This window comes from Paramisgurnus dabryanus, chromosome 15 (assembly GCF_030506205.2).
Source record: "Paramisgurnus dabryanus chromosome 15, PD_genome_1.1, whole genome shotgun sequence".
NCBI lineage: Eukaryota > Metazoa > Chordata > Actinopteri > Cypriniformes > Cobitidae > Paramisgurnus > Paramisgurnus dabryanus.
Window position 1 is genome coordinate 1117789 of NC_133351.1, and position 22005 is coordinate 1139793.

The window sequence follows — 22005 nt, forward strand, 5'->3', positions numbered from 1 at the left end:
ATTATGTCCTCAAAGAGTTCTTTACAACATGACACAATGTGTAAAAGAATGGAAAATTTGTGGAAGGGAAGTTTGTGGTTTAAGGATTATTAAGGATTATTATTAACTAATAATTAATAATAATCCTCAATAAAACGAATAACCGTCAAACAGACATAGGCCTACAAAAATGGTAAATCACTTAAAAATAGTTTAATGTAATGCCACTTTAAAGCCAAATGTACAGCTGTTATAATGTTACAATGTTTATATAATAATCATACAAATAGTGAAAGGAATCCATCAGAAAACCTCAGAACATAATATCCATAACACATATAAAATGTCTTTTAACAGAGTCAGAAAACTCTTATTTACTGTATGTAAAGGTTATCACCTGTTAACCTGTTAGCAACTTTTTTGTTGCTGTAAAGGTTATTAGGAACACACACATTCGCACGCACGCACGCACGCACGCAAGCACACACACACACACACACACACACACACACACACACACACACACACACACACACACACACACACACACACACACATGATGTCATCGGTTATGTCATTAAAAGATGACAGTTTCATCATCTGAACAGGGTCCTGAGATCAGAACCACATTATCCAGCCCAATTTCACCAGTTACTGATCTCCCACGCTCAGCTTCAAAGATGATCTGAGAAAACAAAATAAAATGTCTAAAATCATTTCATTCAATATTTGTTGCCATGATTAATCCATCCACATGATTCTAATATATTTCAAAACGTTGCTATTATGTTACAAATACATCACCTTTAAAGTAACCGAGTCACTTTATTTTAATAGAAATGTTCTCCTGCAAACGCAGGATTGTTCTTACCGTCTCTGGTGCTGTTTCTGTCCATGTTATTGTGATATTCACTGACTGCCAATCCTGTTTGAGACTTTGCCTTCTCTCCCACATGGCATAAGCACTGCTGTCCGACAGCACCCGTAAGATGCCCATATGCTGCCCCAGAATACGGTAATCAAATTTAAGACAAAAACTGCTCTGACGCATGTAATCATCCAGAAGAAGCTTCATTCTGGCCTTCTCTTTCCTGTTGCCAACAAGGCCATAGAGAGCCATGTGGTAGTCCAATCCTAAAACAACAACACAAACAACATATTGATGGTGTTAAATAAAGTTTTCTTTGAGAGAAAGGTTACTATAGTACAATGCACACTAAAACAAACATTATAAGCCATTTATCCTGGGCGTGATCATAAAGATAAATTGTGGACTGATATGGATATTTCAATGGCAGACAGTAATAAACCATTGCCATTATACATGTTTTATTTTGTTGTTCACTTTGTTATTGTATATGTCATTATTAAGTGGATTGTTTCATTTGAATGAATGTTACATGATTGTTGGTCTTATTTATTTGTTTCCTGCCTAGGGACTCCAGATGAAAAGTAGTAGTTGTAACTATTTGTGACATATTTACATGGTGTATTTTATACAACAATGTTCATGAATATGCATGGTCAAACAACAAATATATTATTGTGGTCTTTTCTACCCAATGTCAAAGCGACATAATTAAATTCAAATGCGAGTTAATGTACCGTTTTCATTATACTTAATCATCCAATCCAAATCGTCCTCAATATCCTGAACCCATTCACAAGCCCCGTGATCAAAGTTACAGTCTGTCAGAAACCCTGCACAAACAAACATATTCATATAAACAAAACAGAATCAGCATCATCTTTTCCAAAGACAAAAGCAGGATAAACAGAAGTCTTCTTACTTTCCTTCAATGGAGCTGCTTGGATCTCCTTCGGCTCTTCTGGACTGAATTCAGGTCCAAACTCATCTGGAATGATAAAAGGAAACACACAGCACATTAAAAGCATTTTCAGTCTCTGTCAAAGCAAAGAAACAGGCAGACAGAGATGAGACAGAGTGAAAGTTTCAGGTATGTTGCAGGTTCTGTAGATCAGATCAGCCGTGCTGTGACACGACACTTGAGCGTTTAGTTTCTTTAAGTGTTTAGATAACTATAATAGCATAATGTTTGATAGTGAAGTATCTGCACATTTGGAGAAACAAGAAGGTTTTTAGATCGGCGTGTGGCCACTAGCCTGAAGTTTTATGTCTCTGATGTTGGTTTCTGAAGAGCAGATGTGTTCTCAGGCTAACTGAAGGAGGCGATGGGAGTTTCCAAAAGATTACCTGACTGATGAAAGACATTGGGTCTCGGACCGTCAAACAGCTGTTCTCCAGCACGCTAATAAAAGGCTTTAGGTCTTTCCTGCCTCATAATCTCAACACAACTGTGGAATTTTCTCCTCAGAGCTCATGTGTGTCTCGGGCTTGTCTACTCCTGCCTTATCTCTATCAATTTCAAACATGAAGGGAAGATGCTCTTTGTGTCTTGTTGAGAGATTTAGAGCATCAAAAACCGCCTAAAAAATGTTCCTTCTATACTGAGAAGAGCAGAATGGCATTCAGGTTTCGAATATTTCACAGTTTGTCATTTTTGTGTACTTTTATGTTTCAAGTTGATGTTCAGAATAACGTGTTTGTCCTGAAGATATTTGAGGGTGAGGATTGAAGGAGAAGAGTTTTTCTTCTACAGGTCACAGAGGTTCAGAAGATTCATCTTCTCTGACAGCTTGACTGATCTCTTGCCTTTCAGTATGAGATCAGCTTTTGTTAGCACGACCCCCACAATACAAAACACTGCTTTAAGTGAATATAAATAGAAGATATTGTCTTATGCTGAACGCATGTATGTTAAAGACAGCTTTCCTTTTGCATAAGATTTTATTCCTATTTTATATTATTGCCTCCCTACGCTGGGTTGTTTTCCTCACTTTTGTAAGTTGCATTACTGCTATATGGCTAAATGTTATGAGGAGTTATTTTATGAGCTTTTATTTCCCCCGACACTCCAGAATGTTTCCTGTAAGCACCATTAAAGCTTCTTTCCGCTCATGGAAAAGCTGAAATGTAGTGATGACATGGGTAAGAAATGAAGCCTCTTTGTCTGTACTACATGTACTATACATCTCCATACTGTACAGCTGTATATCTGATGCCATTGCAGTAGATTAAAGGGCAACTATTATGCAAAATCCACTTTTACAAGATATTATGTGTATTGGCAGTGTGTGAACAAAACCATCCTACGATGAAAAAAATCCACCCGCTCCTTGTTTTTTTAATCCCCATTAAACCAAAGCAGTCCCATTAGACATGCCGTTTTGATTCTCTTATCAATGTGAGGTCACATAGATAAAGCCCCGCCCACTTACAGTCCTGCATTATCCTAGTTTCCACCCTCAGCGAGTTGTACTCTAGATACTAACGTCTCAGACTGTATTGATCAGATCTATTTAAACTGAAAGCGCTCACTGTCTGTGTATAAAGAAAGTGAGGAGTTGTAGCTCATTTGCATTTAAAGGTACAGACATTAAAACAGCATATTTTTGCTACCACCCAAAAAGGGTCATTTTGGACATGCTATAATAAATCATCTGTGGGGTATTTTGAGCTGAAAGTTCACAGACACATTCTTGACACACCTGATACTTATATTACATCTTGTAAAAAGGCAATAATAAGAGCCCTTTAAGGTAGTGGGAATGTTGAGTTTTCCTTTGTTTTTGTTTTTCTTTGTCTTTGTAAAAGTACTTTTTAATATTTTTATTTATTGTGACCATTTATGTTATAGCCTACAGAAGCATTTGAATGAACTGGTATATAAAACAGGAAATTGTCTTTTGGTAGCACAGCTGTCTCTAGATCAGTTGACCTCAACCATTTAAAGCTTGCATTGTCCTCAACAATATCTGAAGCCCCACCTCACAGTTTATAACCAACAAAATATACAACTTGGCATAAATAGAAAGATGTGTTTTCATTATAAAACCCACTTAAAATATCTTGATCTTTTAGTTTATTTCATCTTGTTTTGTCTTATTTTAAATAATTTTAAGCCATCTTGAGGCCTCATTTTGTTGAGAAATGTTCATTTAGATTAGTTTAGTTCCAACCCTAATTAAACACACCTGAAAAATCTTCAGGATTACTTAGAATTGAAATGAAGGTGTGTTTGGTTAGGGTTGGAACTAAACTCTGCAGGACAGTGGCCCTCCAGGACCCAGGGTTCCCCACTCCTGATCTAGTTGATCTTCAGTCTACATCACACAACCATTCTTCAAATGAGGACTTCTAAAAGTTAAAAATAATAAAATAATATATCCCTTACACTGCAAAAAACAACTTTCTTTTTTTGTTTTGTTTTAAGTACAAATATCTAAAAAATCATAAATCAAGATGCATTTTCTTGATGAGCGAAAATGACCTAAGAAAGTAAGAAAAAATTTATTTTAAGTGCATTTGTGCTTAAAACAAGAAAAAAAACTGCTAATGTGGTAAGCAAAAAAAAAAACTAAATTTTAAAAACCTACACTGCAAAAAATAATTTTCAAGAAAAAAGTTCTTAGTATATTTGTCTTGTTTTCTGTAAAAGTATCTAAAAATTCTTAAATTAAGATGGTTTTTTTTGATGAGCGAAGCAACCCAAGAAAATAAGTCTAGTTTTTAGACCAAAAATATCAAATTTAAGTGATTTTGGGCATAAAACAAGAAAAAAATCTGCCAATGGGGTAAGCAAAAAAATCTTTACATTTTTTCTTAAACACTAAATTCAAGAAAAATTCAAGAAAAATGTGCTTACCCCATTGCTTGTTTTATGCACAAAATCACTTAAATTGTATATTTTTGGTCTAAAAACTAGACTTAAATTCTTAGGTCATTTTGCTCATCAAGAAAATGCATCTTGGTTTAAGAATTTGTAGATATTTGTGCTGAAAACAAGACAAAAATACTAAGTGAGAAACTAATTTTTTTCAGTGTATTCTCAAAAACGAGTCTAAATTAGCTGCTCGAGTTGCTCGGGTGATTTTCTAACTAATTTAAATGTTTATAATATTAAAGAGTTTTAATGTGTGTGTGTGTGTGTGTTGGCAGCTTAACAAAGCTGCTGTCGGTGGTAGGAAACTTGGCTAATATTTAAAAGATTGAAGGTTTGAGTCTCTGTTGCTTATAAAGCTCTTACTGTATCTGGCACTGTAATTGTTGCCTGCTGATGTATTTTAAAATGCATTTCTGCTTCAATAAGTTCAGCCAAAAAGTATTTTCCGGTGCATATAAACTATATTATACTCCGGTATGTCCAGCGTCAGCACATTCTTAAGGATCAGTAAATATGCACTTTAAATAGCAGCAGCCTTGTCGACAGTACTGTATGAAGAGGACGGATTATTTTTGGGTGAGAGTCACTCACAGAACACATCGCCTCTGGGGTTCAACTCCTCACCCTCCAGCTGGTTTTCAGTGTCGTCCTCTTCCTCCTCTTCCTCCTCCTCCTCAGGAATTCTTGGGGTTTCCTCTGGAGCACCGATGTACACCTCTCCTTCATAATCGAAGGGTTGCAGGTGAAGTCTCGGAGCTTCTGTTACCACAGATTCTGGGATGGTGTTGTCAGATTTGCCCCCCAGAATATGGGGCTTTGCATGCACATCAGGAATAGCTGTGAAACCATGATGAAATTTAAAGTAAGTTTATACCAGAAGATCAGAAGAAGCAAATCCTGAAGCATAACTGGATTGAAGAGCGAGTTTAGTCTAAAGCCATGAACAAATTTACACTCGAAAACTTACCAGCGTTGATATGATTCATGCAAATACAGCACTGCATTAAAGCCACATCGTGCATTATGTGGCTTCATGTACTGGCATTAAGGAAGCTGTTTCATGCGAGTCAAAGGTTATTGGGTCACATTAGCAATGCATTAAGATCAGAGAAATGATATAGATCTCTGTCAATAATGTCATTTATAAAGGTCAGCAGAGACAGCCATTAAACATTTAGCCTGCATTTCAGTCGCTCTCACCATTGAGAAACCCATCAGCACTGCCTTTATCATCAGCCCACGATCTGTGATAAAACGGCTTGACTATAAACACACAGAGGAATTCATTTTATTGCTCAGAGGTTGTAGTTCACTTCATTTGCTCTTGAAATAACTTCATGAGAAATGTTTTTAGTTCAGGTTAAATTTAGGCTTTGGGGCAATCTGAGTCCATTCTGACACAATGAGATCTCTTCAAAGGACACACTACTGGGGTCTTTTTACAAAATATATCTTAGCAGAAATCTCACTTCTGTCTAAGGGAAACAACTAAACAATATTTGATTCATTTGATTTCCAAAATGACATTATATTGATTTATAAAGAAGAGATCTCCAGTGATTCGACTGCGTTCACTTTGGCTGTCTTCATAAAGCAGATATTTACACAGGTGGAAATTCAATCTCAGGTTTTCCCAGAGTAACATCTGTGACATTCAGAAGCTCTTTAGAGGAAATGACTTTTGGATCTGCTGATCATTTCACATTCTTTCAGAGCTCTTTTTTAATAATGTCAGATGCAAACCACTTTATTACCACAACCAAGTCAGATCATATTCATGTACAACACAAACAGTACACCTGTCAAATGTTTAGACACACTTACTTATTTTATATTTGTACTATTCAAATAAAACTGAAGTTGTCACAAGACGTTTAGTGAAATGTGAAACAATTTTAGAAGATCTTAGATTTTTGCTTTCTCTAGATCACAGATCTCATACAGGCCCATGCTGTGATATGGCAAAAATTATATATTTTCAAATACAATTTTAAATAAATTGAAAATATATACATAATATTTTAACCAATAAATTGTTTGTATATTTTAAAAATAAACATGTTTTAAAGTATTTGATATTCACGTTGCATTAGAAGAAAAACTTTGTTTATGTTATAATCTGTAAACATAACAGGTTTAAAAAAGTTAAAATGAAATATATTTTCAACTGCAAAAATATACTTTATAAACTTTTATATTTTGGCCAGAAAAATATATTTTTTTGCTGTGTGGGTTGTAGAAATGTATTTGTTGCCCCTGAAATACATTTTGCAATATATGTTGATATATGAAGGTTAAAACTAAAAATGTAAAAAAAAATATATATTTAATTAAGCTTAACTTTCTACAAAATGTATTTAGCATATATTTAAAACATATTTTGCCCAGAGTAATGAATTTTTTGCCATATGGGACAGTATAAAGGATCACTACTGTATATAAACCAATAAGCCACAAATTTATGATCATGAGAAATATAAATTCAGTCAAGTATCCAAACATTTGCAGTAATGTCCTGCAGATTGAGTTTGAATCTCTCACCTGAGCAATCGAAGCCGCTGCCGCGGAAGCCCGGTCTGCATTTACATCTGTAAGATCCCTGAGTATTGATGCACTCAGCATGAGGACTACACTTGTGATTCTCTGTCAAACACTCATTCACATCTGACAATACAAAACAGAGATGTCATTTCAAAGCAGAAATGATTTTAAAGAATTTTATTGAAAAAGACTGGGAGTTAAACACCTTGTAAGAGCAAACTTGACCTGACCTATTATTGATTACATTCATCACTTTAAATAATGAATGCTTTATCATTCTACCTAAAGTAAGCTTTATTATCAGTCATATAAAAGCACTTTCTTACCAACACAGTCGTATTTTCCATTGACATATTTGAGGTCATGACCACCCTGACATTTGCAGTAATAGCTGCCAAACGTATTGGTGCACTGTCGGTTTAAAGGACATTGATGCTTCCCAGTCTCACATTCATCGATGTCTAAAGAGAAACACAAGAGATCCAACAAGAGATGTCATTATCACACCTCATGACTTTATTAAACAGTTTCAAGCTGAGTAAAACTAGAAAAACATGGTCTAAGATTAATTTCTATATTCTGGCTGCATCGTGCGGTGCTGTTAATGATGATGACGATGATGATTATTATTGTACTATAGAGACGGTTTGGGATGAGAGATTTTGTCATGTTCTTACCCACACACGTTTTTCCATCAGGACCCAGCTGAAGACCGGCAGATGGGCAGAGACATCGTATCTCACCCTGAACTTCTTCACAACCGTACTGACAGTGAGCCAGCGTGCATGTTCTCGAATCTAAAGGACACATAACAGTTTAGTGCTTTTAAAGACAGATACAATATATTCATCTTATAAAGATTCTCCCTCATCGCTCTGACATACACTTCAGTTTATTTCTTACACAAATCTGTTGTATGACCCATGTGCTCCTGTATAGCTCAGTAAGAACTTCATGAGATTTATTGACTGATATTTATAATATTTTACTTTAAATGGTTGTAGTATGAATAAGATCTTTTATCTCTACTAAACTGAGGACAGTAATGCAATGACATAAAGGTGAGACGACAGAGGAATCACTCACTGGTGCAGGAGCCGTCAGGCATCAACATGAAGCCGTTTAAACAGTAACACATGTAACTACCAAATGTGTTCATACAGCGATGCTCACAGGGCCGTGGCTTTACACCGCACTCATTCAGATCTGACAGAGAAGACGACAACATTCAGAAAACTAAAGTCAATGATCATGCAGAATAATATACTATTGACCTCATCTGATTTTGATATAAAGTCATATGTGTAAATATTTGAAAAAATCTGTTTGAAATAAAACACTTAGTAAGACTTCTTCAGTAATTTGAATAAATCATCTCAGGGTGAAACATGGAGATGCTGCTTAATAAAATGACAAGAGGAGATCTCTGCAAAATTCTGAAGATGATGAAATATCATTAAAACAAACATCATTTATTTTGTATGACAACACAAGTTCCATTTTTGTGCTATTTTACAGTTTGGTAAATTACTATTAATCTGAAATGTGGAAAAATACAGGTTAAGAATGAAGAGACCCTAAACTTTTGTTAGTTGTGCACTAAAAAAATAATGCTTGGTTACTTTCAACCAAGCTGTTGGGTTAAATTAATCCAGAAAATGTTTATCTTTGACCCAAGAATAGGTTGAAACAACCCAGCATAGGTTCAATTTAAATGCAGTGGGTTGGGTTTCTAACCTTTTGGTCAAATGCTTTTTTAGTGTGTAGCTTACTGTTAAATGAAAATGCATTTTCCAAAAGATGACTTTCTTACCTAGTATTTTTGATAAGCAAAATGACCTAGGAAAATAAGTCTAGTTTTTAGACAAAAAATATAAACTTTAAGTAAATTAGTGCTTAAAACAAGCAAAAAAATCTGCCATTGGAATAAGAAACATTTTCTTGAAATAAGTTTACTTTTTCATAAACACTTAATTCAATACATTTATTCTTATTCCATTGGCAGATTTTTTTTGCTTGTTTTAAGCACAAATGGTGACATTGGAGTAACATGTGAAACCTTCATGTTTTAAAGTTTAGTTTCATGTGCGCACGCGAAACTAAACTTTATTTAATTTTTGCTCCATGTCCCCTTAGGGGCTCTGTACTAAAAATGCACTTAAATTTGATATTTTTTGTTTAAAAACTAGACTTGTTTTCCTTGGTCATTTTGTTCATCAAAGAAAATACATCTTGATTTAAGAATTTTTAGATATTTTTACTGAAAATAAGACAAAAGTACTAAGTAAGAAAGTCATTTTTTGCAGTGTATTTCACTTCCAAAATTTTCAAATAATATCTGGCAGTATGTGCAGACCAATACAAAGATTATAAATATAAATCATGCTGATGTTCAGCCGTACAGACCTTGACTGCATGTTTTTCCAGTGTATCCAGGGAAACACTTGCATTTATTTGGACCGACACACTCGCCGTGTTTGCATGCCGGGTCACACTGGGCTGGTAAAACATTTAACAGTAGTGATATATTAGTAAAGGAAACCGTATAGAGTTGAGTTCAGAGACACACCACAAAAACTCTACATGTCTGGAAAACCAGAGCCGACATCCGTGTCTCCCAGACTTCCCCTGTACTTCTGTGTGGCTTTCAAGAAACATACAGAAAGAATCAAGATATCACATTTGTTTCTGGTGATGTTTATAGAATGATTAATAAATCTCAATAGAAACATAAGTCAGGAATTCTGTTAAAAAAGTTAAAAACTGAAATATATCAAGTATATCTCTTAGACATATAAAGAGGTTCTGTAGTTAACACAGACCTTGGTGTGCCTTATACAGCAGGCTATGTATGTTGGATGTGGATTTTAAAATAGCTGGTGGTCGTGTCATATTGACTACTTATATTGGCCTTTACAGAGTAATGAATCCGAAAAAAAAGTCTCATCATTTACCTTCACAATGACCTTTACTGTTTCTCTTCCATCCATAACAACACTCCAGCTTGCTGCCATAGCGACACACACCTGCCAGACTCCGAGATGGGATTTCTCTTCTTTGCCTTTGGGTAGAAATTTATAGGATGAGGTGAGATGTATTTATTTAGCATGTAGATATCAACTAGACTGTTTATAATATAGCATTCACTACACAATCCAATTCCCTTTCAAGGGAACTCCACGCTGCGTCAGAGAGCTACAGCGTGACGGCATCTGAAAAAAATCTAATTCGACGAATGGTTGGATGTGTCTTCATAGACGGAAGCCAGAGAGTTTAAAATGATGAAAAGAAATACCCACTTTCTCTGGCATGCCAAATTGAGTGTACAGGTATGCCGGAAGTATAGCAAAGGAGACGCAGCGTCTCGTTCCCTTCTCAGGAAACAAAGGTTACATACGTGAGACGTTTTTTAATTCAGTGGTGATTTGTGTAGATGTAACTGAGCAAGTGTAAAAATATAGCACACTATGGAATTAAGCTGATAATGTTTTTTCTTTAAGATTTGACAGTAGAATGGGTTTTAATCAGATGTTAACCTCTTTGATCTGGTTTCATTATTTAAAAAAAAAAATCATTTTAAACTTTATTGACCCTTCAGATGTGATTTAATGTAATCTCTGGTGTGAAACAATCGCTCACAATTGAAACAAAGACTTTCTCAATCAACATCTTTTCTCTAATGGTTTCAAATTGGCACCAGATGTTTATAATTCTGCATGCTTGTCATGTTGATACCTAAATCTGGACAGGGCACCAGAGAGACCGAGTCAGGGTGTGAACTGACAGAAATAAACTCTCCTTACAGAATCTTCAGCTTAAACAGGTGGCCAATGCTTATTAACACTTCGCCAAAAGTAGCTGCTAACTTTCCCATCACACGTCCAACTGTGTTAAAACGGTAACAAAAAACAACTGTTGAGATGTAAATACTGACCGTAACCTGTTCAGATATTAAAAATAAGACATTAAAACTGTGTGTTTTATACGCTTAGGGTTAAGGAACAGAATCAGTTTTTGTGAAGGACATTGCAATCTCTGTTGTAATATGTGTGCTATATATAAAAAGCCAAGGTGCAAATATTTCCTCCAGTAAAAACACTGCTATAGTCACAAATGTTTTGCACATTGCACAGTGTAGCAGTCATTATATGGAAATATTTGACTTCATTTGAATCATATAACAAATACAGTTTATTTGGTAATGCTCATTGCAGAACTACAGAAATAACCATTTGAGGAGCATTCATAGGATACAACATCTGATTGTTTCAGGTTTTTAATATTAAATATGTTTTTTAATCCTAAACTGCTATGCAATCAAAGACTTCTGCTTTTCAGATGCTTTTCCTAAAAAACACACCTCAACAAATGACATGACAGTAACAATATACAACCACAGTCATACTTATAATAAGACCACAATCGAAACACAATCACATGGCAATCACATCTTCACAAAAGATCTGAAGAACTGTCATCAGATTGTAAGTCTGCACTCATCAGATTTTTTAGTGCTATCATAACTCTGTGTCAAATGAAATAGAAATGAGAATTCATTGGAGCCGTGAAAGAGCAAACTGTTGGGTGTTATGACAGAAGACAGAAGTGTTCATAAGAACAGAGGCTCATTTTAGCATGAAAATAAAGACATACCTGAATTCTGTAGATCCCAGAGAAAAACATAACAGCAATGACAGAGCACTGATCCAGGTGAAATATTTCATGTTTGAGATCAAGCTTTCAGTCTCTAGACCTCTATTGGGTTATTTTATAATCTCTCCGGTCTGCTTTTCCTGTGCTTATGCATCCAGCAAAGAGTCCAAGCCAAACTTCTGCAGCACGTCTCTCTCTCTCTCTCTCTCTCTCTCTCTCTCTCTCTCTCTCTCTCTCTCTCTCTCTCTTTCTCTCTCTCTCTCGTCTCGTGTCTCTTCTCTCACAACTAAAATCCCACATGTGGTTGGTTGGTTGGTTGGTTGGGTTAAGTGAGTGAAGTTCTTCTGTGGGGGCTATCGTGGACCACATCTCACTGAAACTCAATCCATGATGTCTTGATTGATGCCTTCACGTCTCACTTCATTTCACTTCACACTGGGGGAGAAGAAAAACAGGGATTTTAACAATTGGCTTCTTTTCAATAGAGCGTGGATATGAATTGAATCCCTCACCACCACATGATGTTGCATTGAAATAGGAAGCTGAACACACATTTTGTGACAAACTCATTTCATGATTCATTTAAACTAATTATACCAATGTGTCATTTGACATGTAGAAATATATCTCTTAAAACTTAATTTAATAATGTCAAAAACAGTTTATTAAAGGTGCAGTGTGTAATTTTTAGAAGGACCTCTTGAAATGCAAAATGATATACAAAACTATATGATCAGGGGTGTATAAAGACCTTTTTATAATAAACCATAATGTGTTTATTACCTTAGAATGAAACGTTTTTTATCTACAGAGGGTCCCCTTACGTGGAAGTCGCCATTTTGTGCCGCCATTTTTCTACAGAAGCTCTTAACAGACAAACTTTTTTTACTAAGTTGTCTCCGTCAATGACATGTTTTTCCGTTGGCGGCTACCGTAGCTTCTCTATGCGTTTCAAAAGCGAGGGGTGAGCAGTGGGCTGAGCCGTTTGTTGCAATTCGCAACTTCACCACTGGATGCCGCTAAAATTTACACACTGCACCTTTAAAATAAAGACTTTTGGTCATTTGATCTATTGATTATGAAACTGATGTGTGACTCCGTTTGAAAGACAGTTTTCTTTTACCATACTCCATAAAATTTCATTTAATTCATTAAACATTACATCAAAATGATCGATTTGATGCTAAATACATTTCATTGTTCCTTGAAAGAGCCTGTTTTGTGTCTGATATGTTTATGGGTTATGCACAGTTGAAAGCAGTCATTCTTCACCTTTTTCACAACCTCAATGAGACATTCATTCATTCATTCATTCGTTCAGTTGACAGATGTTTTTATCTAAAGTGACCCAAACCTCTGTGACCTGACTGTCTTCTATAGGAACTCTATTCAGGGATTTAAAAGTCATTTGAAATTCATTTCTAAACAATGCCCAGCCCCAAAGAAACCCACCCTGTGATCAAATAGAGCTTGTTTCTACGATTTCATCTAACCAACTGTTATCAAATTCAAGTTAAAATCATTGTCATTGTGTGTTTTACATTCCAGCAGTCCTCATATTGTCCTCAGTTCTTCTCTTCAGGATCTCTGTTTGGACTTGTCATTAACAGCTGTGATGCTCTTTGTCATGAGAACCTCTCGTCCTCGTCTGCATCTTCAGATTAACATCTCATCAGGCCTCGCAGAATTATTAACATGATGAAAATAATCATGAGGATCTTACGAAGCCTATCAGATCAAATCTGTAAAGAGGTTGAATTTACACAGCGTGATGCTGCTAAAAATAAAACACAAACCAAAATGATGACGAACATCAAACTGTTGTGTTTACATTGTCAGCAGTTAAATCACATGAGCTCTATGTTCACTCGGGTAAAACAGACGTTACAACACAAGTTTTTACAAACATGACCTTAAAGCAGATGTTTGCAGAAGATTGTCGGTGCATGACTTCAATTCCATTCAGACTATTTATACCCTACAGTACTTGTTGGTTCCCTACTCTCGACAGTTTCTCTATTTGTCTTTCTACACAGAAGAAAGGAAATCATATGGATTTGGATAGACGCAGTAAAGTAATAATTTTCATTTTTCCAATTCTCCATACATTTCCATATTGTGAGGCGTATCTGGAGGGCAAAGGCGCATGTAGCTGCAGGTTCTGTGCTTTACTTGTAATGTTTTTCAGACAGGAGGTTTCTGAAGGCCTGAAGGCAAAGGCAGATCATCTGACAGGAGATCACCAAACAAGCTTGAATTTGTCCTACAGACTGAAATGTAATTAGCCTGCAGAAAGATGCAGGTACACACGAGAACAAAACATTTCATCTATTTTAGTAAACTTACGCTACAATCAAACTGTTAATGAAACAGAATCTCAATGCAAACTGTAAAAAAGTTTTATGCTTCATTTTCTTTGTGCATAATATAATTTGTGATCCATGAACCATCATGCATCTTAAAATCCTCACATCAGAAACACACTTATTTTTTAGTCTCTATAGCTGATTTTAATGAAGAATGATTCAGTGAAATGTATTAATTATGTATAAACTTATAGACAAACCAGATACTTTCTCCAACATGTAACATCTTAAGCCTGAGATTATGATCTTGTATTTTTATGTCAATTAAAATTCAATTACTAGCAAAAAATATATATATATTGTCAAATATAGAAAAAATGTTTACAAAAATGTTTTTGTATATTTTGCAATATATTTAAAAGCATTTATATCCACGTCACATTAAAAATACAACTTTGTATGTTACAAAACATAACAGGTTTGAAAAGTTTTAAATAAAATTTTGCAAAAATATACTTCAATATTTTATGCATACTTATACATTCTATACTTTATACATTTGATACAAACTTTTATACTTTGGCCAGGAATATATATATATATATATATATATATATATATATATATTTTGCCCTATGGGTTGTAAAATTAGAAATGTATTTGTTGCCCCTGAAATACATTCTGAAATAAATGTTAATATATGAAGGTTAAAACTAAATATATTTACAAATTTATAAATATATTTAATTAAGATTTACTTTCTACAAATGTTTTTAGCAACTATTTAAAACACATGTTTTGGCCAGAGAAATGTATTTGTTTGCTGTATGGGTTAATCTAAGTCTGTACATGTAATTCCTAAAATAAAATCAAGAGAAATGTGTAATGAAGAATGTGTAGATTTAAGGAGATCTGTTTGTAAAGAAACACCCTATTGTAAATGAACATGCCTGCACAAGTGTGTTTGTGAGAAAACTATTTCAAGTATGCACAACATTTCTCTTCAGTGTAATTCACTTTAATCCAGCAGGGGGCATCAGAAACAAAGTGTTTTTTATTATTGCACATTCTTGAATTTCTTCTAGCATTGTTCCTGTTTTCACTACATGACAAACACACTGTTATCTATTTGACCTCTGACCTTCATTACTGCAGGTTTATAAAACTTTACTTCCTGCTATTGCTGGTCCTTCCGCTCAGATAAAATACAAAGTATAGAAACTGTGTCCGGACAAGAGCACTGAAATTAAAAATATTTCCAACACTCTGATGTTCTTGCCATCAAGAGTGGAATTTTACCAGGGTTTGATCTACTGGAGATACGCTTGATTTCCAGCAGAGGTCTCTCTCTCTCTCTCTCTCTCTCTCTCTCTCTCTCTGGTGTGCTGTGTTTGCTATGAGGAAGTAACTGTGAGGGGGAGGACGTTGACTATCAGACCCTTATCAGAGTTCAAGAGAAACAGGGAAGGAGTCCGACAGAAATGAAAATGTTTATCCATTAACCATTGTGTGTTTTCAGGAAGCAGTAGTAGGTGCTTACGAAGAAAAAGGTTTAGTTGTCTTTTCTTCACATATATGTGACGTTTCAGACGAGCACCTTTAAATCCATGCTAATGAGTCTCTCGAGGATCATTATAATAATCATCTGAAAACAAATCAACCCACAGGAGAGCGAAGTCACAAAAGAGATCTCTTTAATATCTCAGTGGTTTCCTCAAGGGTAGAATTCACAAAGAATGGATTACGCCCACTGATAGCATTCATTAACATATGGCGGGTGGTTTTAGTATTTGATTTACTAAAGGACTTTAGCACCTGAGGTAACGCCCCAAAACACACTTACAACGAGTGCCAATGCAATATGCATGGCACAATTTTCCATCTTGATGGATGTTTTTTAAATGTGGCAAATTACTGCAATCTGTGATGCTTTACTGGGCCTGCACAGCATCACTCACGACATCTCCATTAAAGTGCTTGTAGACGCATGCAGTCACAATGCTATTTATAAGTTTGGTGAATTCAACAGTTTAGTGAAATGACTTATAAAATAAGATCAGTGCGTCGATCTCCAGATCTGCCAAGCTCTTACTGTATATGTGCATCATCTTTCTTGCTTCTCCATTACTGTAAGTCTGCTGAGCGATCAGATGTTCCTCATGTGTCTGTATGTCTTAAACACAAGCAATGTTCTGTCATTAAAATCTGATGACACATATCGAACGACTGACAGCAAAACAAACGTTTGTTCGTGCCAGACAGGATTCACAATGCTTCTCGCTGTCTTTGCCTATATAAGGAGCTGAGAGAGAAGAGAGGTAGAGAGTTATTTCGAAAGTTTGACACAACCACATCCTGCTGTATGTGGGGTGATGACAGAGATCTGAGGCGCTGTAGTTCCTCTGTCATACTGACCCAACGCTATTAAACAGAGATAACAGAGGGGGCGATGTAATAATGTATCATGTCAGGAGATTAAAGCTATGTAGCATTAGTATGCAATATAACTCCTTTCCCAGAGGAAATGCTTAATGCTTAGCGAGTTTCCTTTCTGCCACGAGAGGCTTAATGGAGATCTGAGTTGTTTCTGTAAAGTACAGTAGGAGCACATAGTGGAGAGCTAAAATTTGATGAGAAAACTTCTTGAAGTCGCTGTATCAGATTGAAGCTGTCTACTGAAGTGTAGAAAGTCACACGTACGTCATCCTGCTCACTTCACTAACACACAATAATCAGATGCAAACCTGACAGATTTCAGTCACAGTAAAACAACTGTTAGGTCAATTACATCAATCCTTTTATTGGTAAACAATCGTACTACACTGCTACAATTGCATGCACGTATCAGATTATTAATTATATTGCCATATACTGAAAAATCCAGCAAAGACCAGGATAAGCTAGCAGTATTAAAGTGGCAGTAGCTGGTCTAAGATAGTCCTCCCAGCCTGGCAAAGCTGGTAGGTCAGCTGGTCTTCCGGCCTGACGAGCAAAGTCCAGCTTTAAAAGTGACCAAAACACAGCTAGAGCAGCTTGCTACACCAGCAATACCAGCTAAAACCAAGCTTGGAGACCAGATAAAAGCAGCTTACGCTGGTTTTATAATCTGTATATCATATTGCTAAATGAAAGACTATTAGATTGACAAGTAGGGTTTATATGGATCTTGTCCCTGCTGAAAAAAAAAACAATAAAACCATTACAGAAAATTGTTTCTAATGGTTTCCATTAAAATACAAATAGGAACCATAAGCTTTTACCATTAAAACCACTACACTGTAGTGTATTTTGGGCCATATTCCAATAAAACCATTATAATTTTCTGTTATGGTTTTATTGTTTTTTTTTCAGTCCTTCAGCAGAAATCCTGCAGTTGTATCATAACTCAAGTTGAGTTTCTTGCAAAAGGCCTACAAAATACTGTGCGAACTGCTTGTGCGTAATTGCGCGAACGCGAGTAAGATGAGCGTTTGCGCAAGTTTCTTTTTCAGCCAACTTTAAAATACGTCTGACAGTTTTATCAGAACATTGCTGCAGGTTACGATATTTAACTGCCTTACAAGCGCCCTCACTACTGCGGTTCGTGATCTCAACGGTAACGCAAAATGACGCCCCTGTTCGTGAAATAACATGTATTACATATATTTGTGTGAGTATTTGCTTGTTGACCTCTTCAGGGCAGGCAGCATTGAGAACAGCGCATGCGCAGTTCCAGCTGTTCCTTGAGGATGCGTGCGCAGACGCGCGAACAGTTGGTACCGAGCCCCTCCCTGCGTTAGCTTGTTGCGTAACACCAATCATGGATTTTTAATGAGAAATGATTAATGAAAGACATATTTAACACATACTGACGATTTATAGACTAAAGCTATCAGATAAAGACATTTCATAACAAGACAAGGAAAATAAAATACACTAATGTTGATTTAAATTTCAAAGGATTTTAAATGAAGGCGCCTGAAGCTACCCAAAGACTCACAGATGATGAATCTCAGGATATATTACTGTAATACTTCTTACTTGAAACGTGTGTGCGCGCGCGCACCAATGACCTCAAGAGAACTGATCCAGCATCAGTGCGTTCCTTTGGGATTGTTAAAACTCAAGCTTTTATGGTTGGTGAGTGGTGTTATTGTCACATTACAGAGACGCTGAAACATTGTCTTGTATTTGAAACAGATTTAACTTACTAACTAAGTCTGATGCTATCTGAGCACTCAACAGTAAGAGAGATTGTGTGTTTTGGTGTGGGTTGTAGGCTAATAAAAGATTAAATAAGATCATCCTCACACCCTGCTGAAAAAAAGCATACCAGCAAGAAATATGTTGTGTTTTGGTGCTGGCATGCTGGTGACCACCAGCATCAAACCAGCAAAGACCAGCATAATACCCATGCTGGTTTGAAGCTGTTTTTTTCAGCAGGGCAAAAAAAAACATATCGCTCTGACAGATTAAAATCATAATGATAATCGGCTCTTAATCTATAACGCAGAATTCAAACAGTGTTTTACTGCTAATACAGGCCAATGTTGATGATGAAGATCTTTATTTGTTAAATGTTGGGTCACACAATGTAAGTTATAGATAAACACTGTGGTGTGGTGTTATACAATGGGTATATAGAGGCCTTTAATCTATAGGGGACCGAGTGAAAATAACTGAGGAAGAACTGACATCACATATTTTACACGAGATCCATTTCACATTCAATAAAACCTTTTTAAGGCTGACTTACTGGACACAAAAGAAGAGCAGCGTTCCCAGAGAAAGCTTTTGCTATTGGACTTAGGGAGTGTCTCGTCTAACCACAATCATTCAATGCACAACAAACCCGCCTTACCATTATCCTGACGCTTAGTATTCAGCAGAATTTTTCTCATGGTTTTAGATTGGGATGTTTACAGATCGATTAAGTGCATCTTTAAATACTTTCACACTAAATATACAGATCCGTGTAAGGTCTATTGTTTGATCATCTTGTATATTGAAGCTTATACCACTGGGTGTTAAATGCTTTATTCTGATTGGTTGAGAAATGTTTCACTGGTATGCATTATTTTTCATAAATGCACACATAATCTGTCAAATGTCTTAAAATAACCACCAGAGCAATGTCTGTGGTAAGTGTGGTATAAGCGGACCTCCGGCCCTTTTGAATTATTTGAAAATAATCGCATCGTGTCATGCCACACGCTGCAAAAAATGTCTTTCTTACTTAGTATTTTTGTCTTGTTTTCAGTAAAAAAACAAAATCCTAAATCATATGATGAGCAAAATGACCTAAGAAAATAAGTCTAGTTTTTAGACCAAAAAATATAAAATTTTAGTAAATTAGTGCTTAAAACAAGCAAAATCTGCCAATGGGGTTAGAAAAAATAAATAAATAAGTAAAATAACTTTTTCTTAAACACTTTTACCCCATTGGCAGATATTGCTGTTAAGCATGAATCCACTTAAATTGTATATTTTTGGTCTAAAAACTACTTATTTTCTTAGCACATTTTTGCTCATCAAGAAATTGCATCTTGATTTAAGAAATTTTAGATATTTGTAATAAAAACAAAACAAAAATACTAAGTAAGAACGTTTTCAGTGCATTACCACTGTGGGTGTGCGTTATTTTTAAATAATCCAACAGTCCGTTGTCAATCATTCCTTACTTATTCACCTTATTTTTCACGACAACAAGGGCGGCGCCATTTCGCTAATTTTGTCAAAGTTCTTCCGGCCGCATAGACGATGAGCAGCTGAGGCAGTGACTGAAGGCGACGTGTTAAGCTTAAAAAGCTCACTCGAGCGCCTTTATGTTTCTTTCTTACCAATTTTAAGCCAACTGAGGAACACCCTTATCCCAAGTAATGGTTCGACTACGATGTTCCGGTAACTTTAAACCACGCCTGGTGTTGAAAAGGTGGCCAGTTTCAGGTAAGCTATCTTAGCTAACTTTGTGCTCGTTCGCCTAAAGTTAGATTTGTGATGTCCGTTCTACAAATACACTTAAGATCAGTAACGTTAGTTTATAAAATGCAACTATTTGAATGGTTTTAATTGTCCACCTATATTTTTATATTTACGATAGTACAACAGTATATTATAGTACATTGCATTCTTACAGTAGCTCACGTGATTCCTACAAGTTACTGAGATTTCAGATGCTAGAATGTCAGTTCATTTCTCATTCAGATATGGACAATAACCTATTAAACAACGTATTATTTAACACTGAAGTTAAAGGTTGTGTGTATAATGTTTCTGTCTCTTTTTAATGCATCTCTCTCTTACACACTGTTCTGTTTAAGTATGGGTGCCATTTATATATTAATTCTCATGATGCAAGTTTATTTTAAATACTAACATAAAACTGTTTATGGTTATATTGTTTTCACAGATGCATTGATGTGTATTGATGCAGTGGACAACTGTGAGGATGATATACAATCAACATGTTCCTAAACTGTGATGCAGAAACACAATGGGAGGATCCATCCGTCTCTGAACACAACTACACTTTAAAATCACAACTCAACCTGAAGCAACCTACATCTGATATGGGAAAACAATGGTGCGGTTTCCCGGACAGGGCTTATCCTGGTCCCAGGCTAAAATGCATATTTGAGCTACAATAATTTAAAAACACCTTTTACTGACATACCTCAACATATATGAGTGCCATTGTTTTGTCACAAGATGCGCACCAGTCTTGTTTTTTGTAGGATTTGTTTGTAAAAACTAAAATGTCCTAATATAATTAAGGCCTAGTCCTGTAAACCCTGTCCGAGAAACTGCTTCAATTTGTTGAGCTGGCACAAATGTACATATCTCTACTGAGAAACAACCATCTTTGGTTCAGCTTTACACAGGGTTGATATTGCATCCATTACACAGTCGCTAAGCACATCACCAGTACATACACCAACAGCTTCCAGATAAACACTTGGGATCAGCTCCTGATGACTCCGATAAAGCTGTGTCTTAATTTATTGCAGGGTGGTCTTGCTTTACCTGTTGTAAAGTTACATTAAACCTTCATATGTGATCAGATGTCATGCAGTGATATTAAACATTTACAGTGTGATCAGATGTTGTGCATTTATATTAAACCTTTACAATGTGATCCGCTGTTACCTGTCATGCAGTTATATTAAACATTTACTATGTGATCAGATGTAACCTGCCATGCAGTTATATTAAACCTTTACAGTGGGATAAGATATTATCTGTAAGGAATTTCTTAAACCATATGTGAGCTTTGTAGATTCCACTTAAAAGGATTTTAGTCTCATGATTTGAAGGAATAAGTGTTGGCAAGTTTGCAAATGAATTCTATCATGGTACATTACCACATAAAAACGAAATAGTTATTGGACTGGCTAAGGTGCACATTTGCTATAAAAAAGACGAAATCACTGTGTAAATATTGGTAGACATACTTTTAATAATTTTCAATGCTGCTCCATCAACTCCTGACAGGACGAGGTAATTAAATATGCCAGGTTACTTGCCGCGGCCGACGAGACGATTGATGGGACATTATAAGACTATCCAATCGTCGTATGAAGTTTTAACCGTGCTCCTAATTTAAAACATTTACAGCAGTAGCGATATTTGTCATTTCACTAAAGTTATAGTGAACTACAAACAATCTTCTAACCACCAAACTAACCACCGAATGCACTGTGCCATATTAGCAGCGGAAGTCGGTTGACAAAATGCGGAAGAGCGAAGAATTAAAAAGGGGCGTGGCGGAATAAGGTGAATACCACGAGTCTGTTAAATGCTGT

General features: G+C 35.8%; 1 protein-coding gene and 1 long non-coding RNA gene across 4 annotated transcripts; one reads left to right on the plus strand and one right to left on the minus strand.

The window, feature by feature from the left end:
* Positions 1 to 172: 172 nt before the first annotated feature.
* On the minus strand, positions 173 to 12133 carry egfl6 (EGF-like-domain, multiple 6). 3 transcript variants are annotated; one of them, XM_065252400.1, is made up of 13 exons: positions 11919 to 12133; positions 10220 to 10326; positions 9672 to 9764; positions 8352 to 8471; positions 7943 to 8062; positions 7592 to 7726; positions 7266 to 7388; positions 5925 to 5987; positions 5349 to 5561; positions 1770 to 1835; positions 1585 to 1680; positions 851 to 1113; positions 173 to 664 (listed from the first exon to the last, which is right to left on the minus strand). In XM_065252400.1, the coding sequence occupies exons 1-13, from the start codon at positions 11987 to 11989 to the stop codon at positions 557 to 559; spliced, it is 1578 nt and encodes a 525-aa protein (XP_065108472.1). In that variant the 5' UTR covers positions 11990 to 12133; the 3' UTR covers positions 173 to 556. The 3 variants fall into 3 exon arrangements, with proteins under 3 accessions (XP_065108472.1, XP_065108471.1, XP_065108473.1); XM_065252399.1 differs by having other exon boundaries at positions 5316 to 5561; positions 11919 to 12132; XM_065252401.1 differs by lacking the exon at positions 5925 to 5987 and having other exon boundaries at positions 5316 to 5561; positions 11919 to 12132.
* A 7771-nt stretch (positions 12134 to 19904) lies between these two features.
* On the plus strand, positions 19905 to 21299 carry LOC135733110 (uncharacterized). The gene is made up of 2 exons (XR_010526894.2): positions 19905 to 20149; positions 20613 to 21299. It is a non-coding gene; the product is annotated as an uncharacterized lncRNA (long non-coding RNA).
* Positions 21300 to 22005: the final 706 nt, after the last annotated feature.